General features: G+C 42.6%; 1 protein-coding gene across 1 annotated transcript in view; it reads left to right on the top strand.

Moving 5' to 3' along the window:
* Positions 1–5,150: 5,150 nt before the first annotated feature.
* LOC102822812 (general transcription factor II-I repeat domain-containing protein 2-like) overlaps positions 5,151–17,570 on the top strand; it is a 50,289-nt gene continuing 37,869 nt past the window's right edge. The window contains exons 1-4 of the mRNA XM_006861078.1: positions 5,151–5,225; positions 5,335–5,479; positions 5,891–6,126; positions 6,253–7,644. Coding sequence (XP_006861140.1) covers positions 5,151–5,225; positions 5,335–5,479; positions 5,891–6,126; positions 6,253–7,644 — 1,848 coding nt within the window. The remainder of the gene's footprint in view (positions 5,226–5,334; positions 5,480–5,890; positions 6,127–6,252; positions 7,645–17,570) is intronic.

The following is a 17,570-nucleotide window of genomic DNA, read 5'->3' as shown; positions in this document are numbered from 1 at the left end:
GCTATGAGTCGGTTCCGACTCGATGGCACCTGACAACAACAACATACCAAAAAGAAATGGTTGATGTTCAAACCATTTCAAACCATGATCAAGAGACAAAGATACTGAAGGAAGAAGAACAAAGTGCACAGAAGGCATTTGCAAAGAACAAGGCTCCAGGAATTGATGGAATACAAATTGAAATCTTTCAATAAACTGATGCAGCACTGGAGGCACTCACTCATCTATGCCAAGAAATTTGGAAGACAGTGACCTGATCAACTGATTGGGAGAGATCCATATTTATGACCATTCCAAAGAGATGCGACCCAATGCAATGCAGAAATCATTGGACAATACCATTAATATCACATGCAAGTAAAATTTTGTTAAAGGTAATTCAAAAACATTTGCAACAGCACATTGACAGGGAACTGTCAGAGGTTCAAGCTGGATTCATACAAGGATGTGGAAGTAGGGATGTCATTGTTGAAATCAGCTGGATCTTGGCTGAAAGCAGAGAATACTAAAAAGATGTTTGTTGTTGTTATTAGGTGCCATCGAGTCGGTACCAACTCATAGCAACCTGATGCACAGCAGAACGAATCACTGTCCGATTCTGCGCAAACCTCACTATCATTGCTACGCTTGAGCCCATGGCTGCTGCCACTGTGTCAATTCACCTAGTTGGGGGTCTTCCTCTCCTTCACTGACCCTCCACTTTACCAAGCATGATGCCCTTCTACAGAGACTGGTCCCTCCTGATAACATGTCCAAAGAGGACTTAAAATACTTACTGATGATGACCAAAGACCACAGCCTTCAGTATGTGTTGCACCTCAATGTAAAGAAAACAAAAATCCTCACCACTGGACTAATAAATAATACATGATTAAATACAGAAAAGATTGAAGGTTTCAAAGACTTTATTTTGCTTGGATCCACTATTAACACTCAGGCAAGCAGCAGTCAAAAAAATCAAGCGACATATTGCATTAAGTAAATCTGCTACCCAAGACCCCTTTAAGGTATTCTAAAGCAAAGATGTTATAGTTTGAGGGCTAATGTGCACCTGACTCAAGCCATGGTATTTTCCTGTAGCTTCATATGCATGTGAAAGTTGGCCAATGAATAAGGCAAATCATTGAAAAATTGATGCATTTGAGTTCTGGTGTTAGAGAAGAATATTGAAAGTACCATGAACTGCTAGAAGAACAAACAGATCCGTGTTGGAAGAAGTACGGCCAGACTTCCCCTTAGAAGTCAGCATGGCCAGACTTTGTCTCTCATACTTCAGACATATTATCAGGAGGGACCAGGCCCTGGAGAAGGACATGATACTTGGTAAAGTGGAGGGTCAGTGAAAAAGAGGAAGACCCCCATCGAGATGGATTGGTAAAGTGGCAGCAGCAGTAATGGGCTCCAGCTGAACAGTGATTATGAGGATAGTGAGGGACTGGGCAGTGTTTCCTTCTGTTGTGCATAAGGTCGCTGTGAGTCGAAACCCGCTCAGTGACACTTCACAACAACATATGGAATTAAATAGACAGCAGCAACTGTAAAGATTAGATAAGAACCTTAAGGGGCAGTGAGCTTATGTTAACGAGGGAGGAAAGCTCAGAAAAGGAGGATGAGGATGGTTGCACAATTCAAAGACTGGCATCGATGTCACTGACTTGTACGTGTTGTTGTTGTTGTTGTTGTTGTTCAGTGCTGCCAAGTCGATTCCAAGCCACAGCGACCCTGTATAGGGCTTCCAAGGAGCAGCTGGTGAGCTTGAACCGCTGACCTTGCAGTTCAAATGGCTTTGCAGTTCAAATGGCTCATTAACCCACAACAGCATACCAGGACTGTTAAATTGGTATATGTTTTGCTGTATTTTCAACAATAAAATAAAATTGAGAGAGGAAAAAAGAACCCAGGACCATAGCCCCTGGGGATCTCTAGGCAGCCCTCTGATGCTGACCTCTCCCTTCTTTAGCGGGGGAGGCTCAGCTAAATAAAGGGACAGAATTTTAAGTACTTTATGTGCAGCTCCATCTTTCCCCCTTCATAGTCATCTGAGTCAAATGTATTGTCTTAATTTTGCTAAAACTGAGGTTGGGAGAGGTTAAATGACCAGCTCAGTCACATTGTTGTTGTTGTGAAGAGCCACTGAGTCAGTTCAGACTCACAGTGACCCTGTATAGGATTTCCAAGGAGTAGCTGGTGGGTTTGAACCACCAACCCCTATGGTTAGCAGTTCAGTGCTTATCCCACAGCACCACACCAGGACTCCTTGGTAGGGCTGAATTCAAGCCCAGATCTGCCTTACTCCTAAACCTGAATCAGAAGCCATAGGTAGGGATGGGAAAGTGTGCGTGTGTGGAGGGGAGGGGGGCAATCACTTGAATTTTCCCTGCCTCAAGACAGAGGGTTCCACTCCTGACATCTACTGCAGGCCTGGGGCAGATGCTGGTCCAGAGGGATCTCAGCACAGGTCATGTGCCCATAGCACAAACTACAACTTGAGTTTCTAATTGCTGTCAATAAGTTGTACAACCATAAGGCATGGGGGCAGGAATCTCCCACAAAAGCCAAGGGTCAACTGGTGGCTACTGTTGCTCCCACAATGCCCCTGAAGGCCCCTTGTAACCTTCAGGCTACCCCCATGTCCTGGCTCAGACAGGGAGGAGGTCCACCCACTTGGGTTGACACTGTGTGTGCCTTGGGGGCTTCGGGATGCTGCTGGGGCAATAGAGGCTCCATACACTAGTCCTCGACCTTAGAGTCAACTCCACCATGCTATGGTAATAAGGAACTCCCAGCAGAAGCGAAGTGACGGACAGCTAATTATCATGGTCCTTCTAGCCAAATTTCCCTGTTTTGTAATATGTTATAAATCTTAGCCTAGTCCAGAGTTCTGGTGTGATGCCGTGTGTTAATATGCTTGACTGTAAAATCGGTTTGAACCCCATGGTAGAAGGTTCAAGCTCACCAACCGCTCCTTGAAAACCCTATATGAGGTCGCTATGGGTTGTAACCAACTCAATGGCACTTAACAACAAGCCTAGTTCTGGTGTGGTCTGTTGGCTAAGCACTCGACTGCAAGGTCGATTGGAACCATAAGGTTGGTGGTTCAAACTCACCAGCTGCTTCTCAGAAACCCTACACAGAGTTGCTGAGTCAGAAGCAACTCAATGGCACTAAACAACAAGCTTGTCATTATGGACCCATTTTGAAATGAGTTGCTAAGGAGTAAAGATTAAGGTTGTGCTAAGGGGACTCTTGTAGCGTAGTGGTTACGACTTGGGCTGTGAACCGCAAGGTCAGCAGTTCGAAACTACCAGCTGCTCCGCCGGAGAAAGATGAGGCTTTCTACTCCCGTAAAGATTTACACCCTCGGAAACCCTGTACAGGGTCGCTATGAGTCGGTTCCGACTCCACGGCACATAACAACTACAACAACAACAAAGGGGACTCTTAGGAGTCCCGGTGTGGCGCTGTGGGTTAATGCGATGGACTGTAAAGTCAGTTGGAACTGCAAGGTTGGTGGTTCAAGCTCATCAGTCATTCCTCGGAAACTCTATACCCAGTCGCTATGGGTCAGAACCAACTTGATGGCACTTACCAACAACAACAAGGGGACTCCTAAGGAACTCTGTCAGAATAGTGGTTATGAGTTGAGCTGCTAACCTCAAGGTCAGAAATTCGAAAGTACCAGCTATTCCACAGGAGAAAGATAAGACTTTCTGCTCCCATAAATAAACATTTACAGCTTCAGAAACTCTATGCAGGGTCTCTGTGAGTCAGAACTGACTCCATCCTGCTGCGTCTCTGGTTGTCCGATTAGCACTGAACTTCAAACAAGGTTAGCAGTTCAAACCCACCAGCCTCTCCTCAGAAACCCTATATTCAAGGTCGCTGTGAGTCGGAAGCGACTCTACAGCACTTAACAACAATAACAATGAATAAAAATTACAGCGGAACTAAGTATTAAGAATGTCCCCACTTAGTAGAAGATGTAACGCCAGTCACCACCCTTAGGTTCCCTTGGGGGCATGGTCTGACAATATAAGACTGCGTTAGACAAACTTACTCTCTTGTCCTGGATCTTGCGTCTAGCTCATGATGTCTGACCTCCAGTTCGTGGGACTTTCGGCCCATTACCTGACCTGTCACAGCCTCTTGCAAGAACAGCCTGTCAGCTGACCTGTTCCCCAGACTATGTAGATGAGAAGAATCCTCCCGATTTATCTGTGAACTACGGATTTGGGACCTGCCAGCCTCCACAATTTCGTGACCCGTTTCTCTTGACACTTGTGAGTTTAGTGAGACTTAGCAGCATGTTGCAGAACCCTGGAACATGTGGGAAGGGAGGAGTGGTGATTGATCTGAAGGGCTATGGAGGGGCATAACATGTCAGAAAAGTTGAGCAGTTGGGATGTCTTTATAACCTCCAACTCAAAGGGACCAGTGTTGTGTTGATTTTTATAAAATACTCATGCACAAAGACATAATCAAGTTTTCTCCTCCAGCCACTGAGCTCAAAGGATGGGCAGAACCGAGGTTCTGGAGGGACTCATTGATTGAAAGTTCCTACTCCGGATAAATTGGGCCTCCGTTCTGAGCGCTAGGCTAAGTAGCTTTCTTCTACCGTCCCCCACAGTCCTTTGAAGAGCCCGCTCCCGCGTCCTCCAGACAAGTCAGAACACGGACGCAGCCATCTTGGGTACCTGATCCCAGGCGCCCGCGGACAGCGCCCACGCCTGCGCACAACGAGAGGGGGCTCGGCGCTGGTGGATAGGGCGTGGCCTCGGCGGAGGGCGGGAGGTGGCGCGGGGCAGTGACGCAATGCGCCCCTAGTGGCCGCTGTGTTCGCACCCTAGCTTCAGAGCTTGGCGGTTCTGTTTCCACCGCCCTGGCGGCGGGAGGCAGTGTCCCAGGTAAGATCCGGGTAGAGCTGAAACTTGAAACTCGAGGGATAGAAGGTGACCCAGCTGAGGGGAACTATGGAACGAAGACTGACGCTGCGCTTCGCTATAGGCCTGCCCTGCGTGACTTCCTCCTGCGGGCTTTGGCCATCTCTGCCCCATGATCCCTCTAGGATGCTGTCCGGTTCACAAGCGCCTTTCGGCCCCTTTCCTTTCCCAAATGCTAACTTCATTCTTTTCTGTCCCCAAGTCTCCGACATGCAGCTGTTTGTCCGCGCTCGGGAGCTGCACACTCTTGAAGTGACTGGCTTGGAAACTGTTGCCCAGATCAAGGTAAAAGGAAACATAGTGCATCTCCGAGCATCCCTACCCCATCCGTCCTTTTGCTGGCCATCCTATGGCTTCTTCAGAGAACAGTTTTGATTCTCCTCTCCCTTCCTAGGCCCATGTTGCCTCGCTGGAGGGTGTCTCTCCTGAAGATAAGGTCGTGTTACTTGCAGGTTCCCCCCTGCAGGATGAAGCCACCCTGGGTCAGTGTGGAGTAGAAGCTCTGATGACCCTGGAAGTTGTTGGCCGCATGCTAGGAGGTGAGTGGAGCTACAGAGGCCCCCAGCAGGTACCCAGAGTCTGTTTGTGGCCTTAGACTTTTTCTGTTTGTCTTTCATAAAGTCTTTGCTTTCGTTCACAATATCTGAAAGTCAGCATGATCCCATGTTATGATTCAGTTTTCTGGCTTTCCTTGAAAAATATAGGAAGATCTAGTAACATTGGGCCTATGCTTCTTCCTATATATCAACCACCTGTCCAAGCAGAGTAATGACTTTCCCTTTTGATTTAAGCATTATGAAAACGAACTCTGCAGTTTGCTACAGTACCCACTCTTCCCTATTGCTTCTCAGAACCAATGTCAGTTACCATTTCGCATGAGGCCTGTGCTGTTGTTTTTCTTATAGTAAAGGAAGGTGAACTCTCTTTTTGTTCCTATGTCTCTCTCAAAGTGGGAAAACGAAAGCTGAATCGAGAACGACGCATGTTTCAAGAAAAGTGGGAGCGAGCTTATTTCTTTGTGGAAGTAAAGAATAGCCCTATGTGCTTAATATGTAACCAGACATTATCAGTGTCAAAAGAATACAACTTAAGACGCCATTATGAAGCAAACCATAGTAAGAATTTTGTCTGGTATACAGAAAAAATGCGTGATGAAAAACTTAGCGAACTGAAAAAAGGACTAAAAGTTTTAAAGCACTTATCATCCAATGCAAATAAAATAAGCGATGCCGCTATAAAATGCAGCTATGTTATAAGTGAAAAAATTGCCCGGGCATCAAAACCTTTTACAGATGGGGAGTTTATAAAAGAGTGTCTATTGAGCGCAGCTGAAGTCATGTGTCCTGAACAGAAACAAGCATTTGCAAGCGTTAGTCTAACTGGAAACACTGTTGCTCAGCGAGTAAAAGATATGGCTGAGAATTTACAGGACAGGTTACGAGACAAAGTGAAATCATTTGTGGCATTTTCCATCGCAGTTGATGAGAGTACATACATAAACAGTACGAGCCAATTAATTATATTTATCCGTGGTGTCGATGAGAATTTTGATGTCACAGAAGAGCTTTTGGACATGGTACCAATGACAGATCCAGCATCTGAAAATGACTTATTTTTGACTGTTGAGAAAAGTCTTGAAAAGTTTAATGTTGACTGGTCAAAATTAGTAAGTGTGACTACAGACGGTGCGCCTAGGATGGTCTGTGATAACACTGGGCTTGTTGCAAAACTTAAATCCAAAGTCAGAATGCTTCACAAGGATACAGAGCTTAAATGCATTCACTGCATTATTCACCAGGAGTTGTTTTGTATGAAAAGGTTAAAAGTAGACCATGTCATGGATGTAGTGGTTAACACCGTGAACTGCATCCGTTCTCATGGCTCGAACCACAGACAGTTCAGTGCTTTGCTGGATGAATTAGATGCACAATATGGTAATCTCCTTTACCATACAAAGGTAAGGTGGCTTAGTCGTGGCAAGGTACTGAAGAGATTTTTCGAACTCATGAAAGAGATAGATTTGTTCATGTCATCCAAGGGAAAATCCCTTCCCCAGCTCACCAATGAAGATTGGATCCGAGACCTGGCCTTTTTGGTTGATATCACAAACCATCTAAACACTTTGAATATTTCTCTGCAAAGACGTTCACAGGTAGTTACACAAATGTATGATTCGGTTTGTTCTTTCCTAGCAGAACTGAGTCTTTGGGAAACTCATTTGACAGTAAATAATCTGACTCACTTTCCTACTCTGAAATCCGTTTCCAGAAATGAAAGTGATGGCTTGATCTATGTCCCCAAAATTGTAGAGTTGAAGACTGAATTCCAAAAGAGGTTCTTTGATTTTAAGCATTATGAAAACGAACTCACATTATTTAGCTCACCTTTCTCAATTAACATTGATAGTGTTCATGAAGAACTACAAATGGAAGTTATTGAATTGCAATGTAATACGATACTAAAAACAAAATACGACAACATTGGAATACCAGAATTCTACAAATACCTTGGCAAGAGTTACCCTAAATATAGAAACCACTGTGTGAAGCTTCTATCCATGTTTGGAAGTACCTATGTCTGTGAACAGCTGTTTTCTGTTATGAAATTGAGTAAAACTAAAAATCGCTCTCAGTTAAAAGATACAAGATTGAATTCAGTCCTACACATTGCAACTCGGAATATGCGACCTGACATAGACTTCTTGGTACAGAAGAAGAGGTGTCAGGTTTCTGGTTCCAAGTCAAAGGAATAACATAAAAGAATGTTCAGTAGTTAAAGATTTCTATTTTTCTAAGTGTATTTTAAAATTTTAACTTTTAAATACCCTGTATTATAAATTTTGTATGTTCTTTGCTTTTGCCATGATCGAATTAAAAAAAAAAAAAACCAACATTGAGTGTAGGGTGGGGGTTGGCATTTGATTGTTCATATATTTTTGTGCCGTGCTTGACCGTCCAGCTTGAGACCCCTGTCTAATAGAGTCAATTGACCTGTTAGTTTTTCTGCCCTTCAACAGGTCTCAGACTAATGAGACTGACTGGCACCTGCTGCCTTGAGCAAATTGTATTTGAGTTCTAGAATTTTTGTGGTTCCTTAAGCCAGGTTAAGGACTGATTTAATGCCTCTTTGCTCCAAGTTCAACCTTCATTGCCTGCTCTCCAAAAATGGATCTGGTCTATTAAAATAGTTTTCCTTGGCCAGGAGGCATGTTAACCTTTGTTAGTAGGGGGCGCTGGAGAGACATTACACAACCAGCACCAGGTTTCTACAGTAACCGCCCCCCTGCTCCTCTCTTGAGGCTGTTTTGTATTAGAGCCAGTATGGGGAGCTCCTCCTTCCTGAACAGCTTCCTGGGTACCTTAGAGGGCAACTTTCTAATAAGTTCTGCCAATGTGACACCGCAGCAATTGCTCAGATGTTCTGTAAGACTAGACTAGCAAGGTTTGAATTTCATCCTTGGGATGGAGACCCTCCTTGGGGGCTCTATCTCAGCCCTAGAAGTAGTGGCTGCTCCTTATAGCTACTTTATAACTCTTACTACCCAGTTCCTATTTATTCCAAGTCTCTGTTGTAGTTAATAGTTCTTTATAATCTTAAATGTAAAGAATTATTAAATAAATAAATAAATAAACTATTACTATGGAGTCAGTTAGGAGCTCTGGTAGCATAGTGGTTACGAGTCGGGCTGTTAACCTCACAGTCAGCAGTTAGAAACAACCAGAGGTTCCATGGGAGAAAGATGGGGCTTTCTGCTTCCATAAAGATTGACAGCTTTGGAAACCCTATGTAGTAGGGTCGCTCTGAGTTGGAATTGACTCCATGGAACATCACCACAATCACCGTGGAGTCGATTCCGACGCATAGCTACCCTAGATAGGATTTCCAAGGCTGTAATCTTATGAGAGTAGACAGCCTTGTGTTTCTCCCGTGGGGCTGCTGGTGAATTTTAACTGCTGACCTCGCAGTTACCAGCCCAACGCTTAAGAGACAAATTGTTGTTATTGTTGTTGTTAAGTGCTGACAAGTCTGTTCCAACTTATAGCAACTCTGTGTAGGGTTTCCAAAAAGCAGCTCATGGGTTTGAGCCATTTGACCTTGTGGTTAACAGTCCAGTACTTGTCCTCCAACACCTCACCAGGAGTCTGAAAATACAAATTAGAATGTTCAGATTACTTTGCGGGTTTCCTCTCCTGATTGGACCCTAACTGATACAGGCTAATTTCTTACCTATCTTAGAATTCCTCCAAAACAGAAATGTTTGGATACTGAGCAACTAAGAGGATAAATGTCCAAATACACAGGACTTCCCTTTCCCTGGGCCACTGAGGCTCCAAATGGATCCCTAATTAGGCATGCATATTGTGTGGCACTGTGGGTTAATGCGCCAGACTGCCAAGTTGTTTGAATCGCAAGGTCGGTGGTGTAAGCTCACCAGTCGCTCCTTGGAAACCCTATACAGGGTCACTATGGGTTGCAATTGACTTGACAGCACTTGACAACGAGATTGTTATTCTAGGTTTTGTTGTCACTGAGTCATCTTCGACTCTTGGCAGCCTTAACGTTGAACAGACTAGAATGTTGTCCAGTCCTGTGCCGCTTTCCTGATCTTTGGTAGGTTTGAGCCCATTGTCCATCTCATAGAGGGTTTGATTGGCCTGCTGCTTCCATGGACAGTGATTATTGATTCAACTAGAATGAAATCATTGATGGCTTACATTTTTTACCTGCTTATCAAATTATTTATCGGTCCATATATTTATAATGCTGTTGATATATCCCTACTCTTAGTCACCCTAGATAGGGTCTCCAAGGAGTGGCTGGTGGGTTTGAACTGCTGACCTTGCAGTTAGCAGTCCAGTGCATATCCTATAGGGCCACAGTTGGTTTTAACTTATTACTGTTATGCCTCATTTTTAAGTTAACCTGGATACCAGAAAACAATAGATCGGTCTAACTCAACAGACATTTGTTGAGGAGATACCATGAGCAAGGCCTGTTTGCTCACTGTTCATTCTATGACCATGAACTTCACTTTCATTCATAAAATGCAGCTGTTACCACATGTGTTATTTATTACTGCAGAAAAGTTTCCTCAAAATGTAGTAGCTGAACACAACCAATATTTATTATCTCATGTGATTTCTGAGGGTCAGGAATCAGGAAGTGCCTTCGTTGGGTGGTTCCAGCTCAGGGGCTCAAGAGCTTGCAGTCAGGGGCTCAAGAGCTTGGTAGGACAGCAATCTCTGGAAAGTTTCCCTGGGTCTAGAGATTCTGGATCTAAGATGGCTCATCATAATCCTCTTGGCAAAAGACCTTAGTTTCTTGCTACCTGGGCCTCTTCATAGGACTTCTTACAACATGGGTACTGATTTTCCCCTGAGAAAGTGTTCCAAGAAACAAGGTGGGTGCAGTATCTCTGTAAGCTAATGTTGGAAACGCCTTACTAGCACTTCTCTCATATTGCATTGGTCATACAGACTGGCCCTGGTATAATGTGGGAGGGGACTACACGAGACTGTGAATACCAGGAGGTAAGAGGGGACACTGGGCCATCCTGGAAGCTGTTGCCTTCCACACCATATACCTCCCGTGGCAGGATTTTAACAACAAAGCTGGATGTGGATTTAAGTAAGAGCTCCTCCTACTACAGGGACACAAACAGCCAGCCAGTGGATGGAGAGTTGGATGATGCTAAGGAACTTACAAGCAAACCACAAAGTTCCTGGGTTTATTTCGTTTAACAAGTATTTACTGAATGGCTGGGGTATACCAGGCATCTGTGTGCTGAAGAGTCAGTAGTAAACACACCCATTTTGATCCTTGCATTCTGTCCAAGAGCTGTGACTAGCTCTGAGTTTACTCCATAACTTAGCAGCTCAAAACAACAATTTTATTGTGTGGATCAGGAATCGGGGAAGGTCTTCTTGGAGTCGCTCAAGTCACTGCAGTCCCTCTGAAAGGCACCTCTTTCACCTGTTCCACCACTGATCTTAAGGCGTTCAGCTGAGTGCTTAGCCACCGCACCACCAGGCCTAACTAGTAGGGCAAAATTGATGGTGGCTGTGCGCCGTGGAGTCGGTTCCAACTCATAGCGACCCTACAAGGGTTTCCAAGGCTGTAAATCTTTATGGGAGCAGAAAGCCTCATCTTTCTCCCATGGAACAGCTGGTAGTTTCAAACTGCTGACCTTGAGGTTAGCAGCTGGACTCGTAACCACTACACTACCAGAGCTCCTAGATGAACTGCTGCATTGGTCTTGCCTTGTTGTCAGGTGCCGTCCAGATGGTTCCACCTCCGTGTGATTCACCAGAAGGAAGCACTGACCGACCCTGGGCCACCCTTACAGTCCCTGCACTGGAGCCCACTACTGCTATTGTGCCAGTCCATCTCGTAGGGGGTCTTCCTCATTGTTTCTTTGCTGACCCTCCACTTTAGCAAGCATGATGCCTTAAAAACAAGATCCAAAGGGATCAAACTTTGCATTCATTGCAAAAACAAAAAGTGAAGTGGTGGAAAAAGATACATGCTGCTAACACTGATCAAAACAGAGCTAGAATGTCTATTTTAATAACAGACAAATTCTGTTTCAAAGCAGAGTATTACCAAGGGTTAATGGGATCATTTCATAATGATGAAAGGGTCAGTTCATCAAGAAGACATGAAATCCTTAAATATTTATACATTTAAGAGCAAAATTTTAAACTACAAGAAATGAAAACTGGCAGAATTAAATAAGGAGAAATAGACAAATTCAGAATAATAAAAAATTGTAATATTTGAAAGAACAAGTAACAGAAAATCAGTAAGGCTATAGAAGACTTGGGAGTCTTGGTGTGGTGTTGTGGGTTAATGTACCAGACTGCAAAGCCGTTTGAACTGCAAGGTCGGCAGTTCAAGCTCACCAGCTGCTCCTCGGAAACCCTATACAGGGAAGCTATGGGTCAAAACCAGCTTGATGGCACTTAACAACAGCAACAACAATAGAAGACTTGAACAATACTAACAACCCACTTGATCCAGTTGACAGAACACTCCAACCAAAATCAAGCTTTTCGAGTACATGTGGAGCGTTTACCAAGATATACCGTATTTGGGCCATAAAACAAATCTCAATAACTAAAAAAGGATTCAAACCATACAGAGTGTGTTCTTTGACTATAATGTAAATAAATTAGAACTTTATAAAAGAAAGATCTCTGGAAAATCCCCAGATAATCTGGAAATAGTGTTATTAGGTGCTGTCAAGTCGGCTCTGATTCATAGCACAATAGAACAACACTCTTTCTGGTCCCACGCCATCCTCAGAATTGTTATGCTTGCCTACTGCTCATTTGAAAATAATCCATGGGTCAGACAAGAAACCAAAAGGAAAATTAGAAAATATTTTTAATTGAACAAGAATGAAAATGTGTTAAAAGTTGCAGGATACAGCTAGAACAAAACTTCGATTTATAACATGAAATGCTGATACTAGAAAAGATCTCAAAAGGTGATGCCATCATCCTTCACCACGAGAAACTGGTTAAAGGGCATCAACAAAGCACCTATAGATAACGTCAGACTTAGTGCTGAAAAAAGTGTATCCCCAAGATTAGAAAATAGGCAATAATACCTGTTCTTATCACTTGCAGTCAGCAACTTACTAGAAGTTCTAGCTAGTGCAATAAGGCAAGAAAAAGTAAAAGGGGTCAAATAGTAAAAGAGGTGTAACTGCAGTTTACCCAAAAAAATAAGATTAATATACAAAAACCAATTGTATTTTATCTACTAGCAATTAACCAAGGATCTCTAATGGCCCAGTGGGCTAATCATTGGGCTGCTAATTCAGTAGCCACTCCAGGAAGAAAGCTGAGGTTGTGTAATCCTTCTGTAAAGACTCACAGTCTCAGAACAGCTACAGAGCCACTTTCCTCTGCCCTACAGGGTCCCTGTGAGTTGGAATTGACTCAGTGGCTGTGGGTTTTGGGCAATGGACCATTGAATATTTAAAAATACAGTGTCATTTGCAATAACATAAAAATACGAAATACTTAGAGGTTAGTAGGAAAATGATTGACAACACTTGCCCTTAGAAAATGACAAAACCATCGAGTCAGTCCGAACTCCCAGCGATCCTGTGTCCAACAGAATAAAACGTTGCGCAGTCCTGCACCATTCTCACAATCACTTATGCTGAAACTCACTGTTGGAGCCACTGTGTCAATCCAGCGCATTCAGGGTCTTCTTGTTTATTGACCAAGCATGATGTCCTTTTCCAAGGACAGGTCCCTCCTGATAACATGTTCAAAATATATGACACAAAGTTTCACCATCCTTCTTCCTAAGGAGCATTCTGGCTGTACTTTTACCAAGATAGCTTTGTTTGTTCTTCTGGCAGTCCATGGTATATTGACTATTCTTTGCCAGCACCGTAATTCAAAGGCAGCAGTTCTTCTGTGGTCTTCCTTATTTGTTGTCCAGATTTCACATGTCTGTGAGGTGATTGAAAATATCATGGTTTGGAACAGGCGCACCTTAGTCCTCAAGGTGCCATCTTTACTTTTTTAATACTTTGAAGAAGTCTTTTGCAGTAGATTTGCCCAAAGCAATACTTCATTTGATTTCTTGACTGCTTCTACCATGTGTTGATTGTGGACCCAACTAAAAGGAAACCCTTGAAAACTTTAATATTTTCTTCATTTATCATGATGTTGCTTATTGGTCTAGTTGTGAGGATTTTGTTTTATGTTGAGATGTAATCTATACTGAAGACTGTAGTCATTGATCATGAATAAATGCTGCAAGTCCTCTTCACTTTCGGAAAGCAAGATTATGTCATCTGTTTATCACAGGTTATGAATGAATCTTCCATCCTGATGCTGCATTCTTCGTATAGTCCAGCTTTTCTGATTATTTGCTCAGCAGGTGGATTAAATTATATGGTGAAAGGATACAAACCTAATGCATACGTTTCCTGAAAGATATAAAAGGAAACCTAAATAAATGAAAAGGTATGCTTTCTTCGTGCATAAGAAACTCAATGTTGTTTAGATACAGATTTCTTTAAAAACTGATTATAGGTTCAACGGAATACCAGACAAAATTTCAGTCGTCTTTTTGTAAAAATTGACAAGCTAATTCAAAACTTTATAAGAAAATGCACAGGATTTACGTGAAAAGACAAAGGACCTAGAAGAATCTAAACAATTTTGAAAAGTAATCAGATGAGAAGAAGTTACATTACCAAGACTCATTATAAAATTACAGCAATCACAACAGTGTGTTGTTGGCATAAAGGTAGACAAGTAGATCAATGAAACATAATAGAAAGTCTAGAAACATACCCACACATATATGGTGACTTGACTTGAAAAGCCCTAATAGTGGTCTTTTTTTATTTATTTATTTTCATTGTTGTTAAGAATATAGACAGCAAAACATACAACAGTTCAACATTTTTTACATCGTTAAGTTAGTGATATTGATTATATTTTACTGGTTATGCTGCTATTGAGTATGACTGAGCTGTTTCTCCCCCATTAACATTAACTTACTGACCCCTAAGATCCTTATATAATCATTTGATTTACTCTTGTCCATTTTATCCCATGTATATATACATCTTAAAAGCCCACAATACTCAAAGCAGACATACTTTACTAGTTTAACTAAACTATTATTTGAAGATAAGATTGAAGTTGTTAAAACTTTATTTTGCTTGGATCCACCATCAATACTCCTGAAAGGAGCAGTCAGGAAATCTAATGACATATTGCATTTGGCAAATCTACTTCACAAGGAAGAATGGTCTTTATAATAAGTAGTACTGGAACAATTGGACATCCTATGCAAAAAAAAAAAAAAAATCATTATCTCTCACCATATGCAAAAAATTTACTCAAAACAGATGCTAGTGGGTACTCTAGACTCAAGGAGGGAGAGGGGCTGTGTGCTGGTGGCCAGGGGGCTGGCTTGCAGGGTATACCTTTTGGTTGTTTGAATGGTTATATATTCCTGAGTGCTTCAGTGTCCACCCAAAAAAAACCCCACAACAAATCAGGGATTGAAAGCAAATGCTGTTGAATGATGATGTGTGGAGAGGATTGTAATAATCATTGCAATGAAATGAAATACGATAGGATAAATGTAAAGCTGATACTCTCCCTTGTAAACTATCACTCAATTCACAATAAAAACTTAAAGGAAAAAAAAATGTTAGGGAGGGATGCCCAAAATACCACCATGGAATATTCAATCCTATGGAGGTCTCCTCTATTAGACAACATCAGACTTTTAGGCATGAAGATTTAACCAGAGCATTGCATAAGAATGGCCTTCCAATGAGATAAAGTCCCCACTGAATAGTTTTCATCTTGTCTAGATGGGTCTGGTTAAAAGAAATGCATTCTTATGATTCAACAGTGAGTAATTGTTATCATGACTAATTGTGACTGTCATAATGGTAAAGGTAGAAGTTTTGTAACAAAAATAGGGGAGTAGTTAATCCTATAGTCCAGAAACAGAGGGCTCTAGGACCATCAAGGGAGAAGAGCACAAGTGGAATGCGAGACCTTATCCAGAGAAGCAGAGACACCAGAGATGGAGGCAGAGATGGGGATATGGAGAGAGGGAGCAGCTGTGGTCTCTAGACTCTTGGAAAGAGAACGGCTGTGTGCTGGCAGCCAGAAGGCAGGCTTTCAGAATGTGCCCTTTGGTTGTTGTTTTTCTTTAAGTTTTTATTGTGGATTGAGTGAAAGTTTACAGGGCAGATCAACAGTTTTACATTCATCAAATCATACACCTTGTTTCATTACAATGATTACATTCCCCTCCATGTACCATCAATAACAGTATTTATTTCTATTCACTTTAGCTCTTTTAAAAAACAACAACAAAAAAAAAACCCACTCAGGCATATACAATAACTTATACCACCAGAGGGTACATTCTACAAATCTGCATCATGGCCACCATCTCCCTCTCTTCCCATGAATCTAGAGTCCTCAGCTGCTGCCATTCTCCATGTCCACATCTCTGCCTCCACCTCTGGTGTCGCTGCTTCTCTGGGTAAGGTCTTGCATTCCACTTGTGCTCTGCTCCCTTGATGGTCCTAGGGTCCCTTTTTCTGGACTGAAAGATTAACTGCTTCCCCATATTTCTTACAAAACTTCTACCTTTACAGTGGTGACAATCGTAATTAGTCATAACAACTACTTACTGTTGAATCATAAGAATCTTATTCCCGTCTCTTTTAACTAGACCTATCTAGACAAGATGACAACTGTTCAGTGGGGATTCTTTCTTCCCCCACACACTCTTAAATTAAACTCCCTCTTGAAACCTTGTAAGCCAGTCAGTCACTTCATGCCTTTATCGCCCCCTCATTTTAGGTAGCCAATATCTAAGTTGCCTGTCCCTCTATACCCTGTGTACAGAGGGGATAGCATTGATACTTGATGTGAAGACTCCCTCTCTGTTAGTATTTACAGTTACTACCTGCATGAGTATAGGTCAAGTTCATCAAATTGTAGCAATTTACCCTTGTTTCCTTTATTTAAAAAATTCTTCTTTTTTTGATTTTCCTCTAGTTCAGTTCTGATTATCAAGCCATCGAGGCTAGGTCAAATGGGTACTGTCTGCAAATTTGGGTGTTCTTGTGCCTCTTCCCTCGCTTCATATCAGCTGGATGCTTCACTTTTAGCTCTAGCCCTCTGTGGCTATATCCTTGTCCATGCGCTCAAGTGTACCCAGGTCTCACCATGTATTGGACCAACAGCCCTTCCTCTTCTCTCTCTTATCTTCAGGTCAGCAGGAGTCAGTGGACTGTGGTTGAACTCAGCCCATTTCTTAACTGCTGCCTTTCCCCTTCTTCCACTCACCAGTAGACCAATATGCTCTCCGGCAAGCATGCATGCATGCTCATGTGTTCCCTTAGTTTTAGTCTTAGAGGGCGGTTTGTCCTGAAGGAACTTGATTGTTTGCCTTGATGGCTTCCCAGCAAACAGCTTGCTTATTCTTACAGTAGCCATAGTGCCATTTTGTTTTGGGTTTTTCCTGATGATCTTTCTTTAAAGATGCATCTTCTGTCACTCTAGCTGTTCCAGGCTGGTCTGCTTGTCCTTTCTAGTGGGAATGTCCCACCTCAGAAGGTTCTGGATGGGACCACCTAATGTCCTATACTCTGCAAAGGCTTGGCAAGTGGCCTGTTTCACTGGGCAAGTTCTGGAACCCCTTTTAGGTATTCCAATCAGTTATAGGCTGAAGACAGGCTTACAAGTTTTCTATAATCAAGTTTCCCAACATTCCTTTCTATTGCACTCAAGTGTCTATTTTACAATAGTAGGCAAGTAAAACCAATATTCATAAGACAGTCAAGCATCTTAGTATTATTTCCTCTCTTCAAACTATGCCTAGATCCCTGTATCCCAGAGCCCTCTTGTTCCAAGGTTAAGCATGCATTACTGTTTACCTGTCCCACTTAGCCATGCAAACCTGTCTCAGTGCTCCCCATCTACCTTGTTTTTCCACCTCCTCGCCTTTCATGTATTGCCCTCCCCAACACCCATGGTTGCCTTATATTTATTTAATTTTTCCCTCCATTTAAGACAGTCTATTTTATCCTGTCTCTCACTCAAGCTCTCGCTCTCTTTC

The sequence above is a fragment of the Chrysochloris asiatica genome, unplaced genomic scaffold (assembly GCF_000296735.1).
Source record: "Chrysochloris asiatica unplaced genomic scaffold, ChrAsi1.0 scaffold00040, whole genome shotgun sequence".
In the NCBI taxonomy this organism is placed as follows: Eukaryota; Metazoa; Chordata; class Mammalia; order Afrosoricida; family Chrysochloridae; genus Chrysochloris; species Chrysochloris asiatica.
Note: the sequence above shows the minus strand (reverse complement) of the source record. Positions and strands in the feature narration are given on the sequence as shown.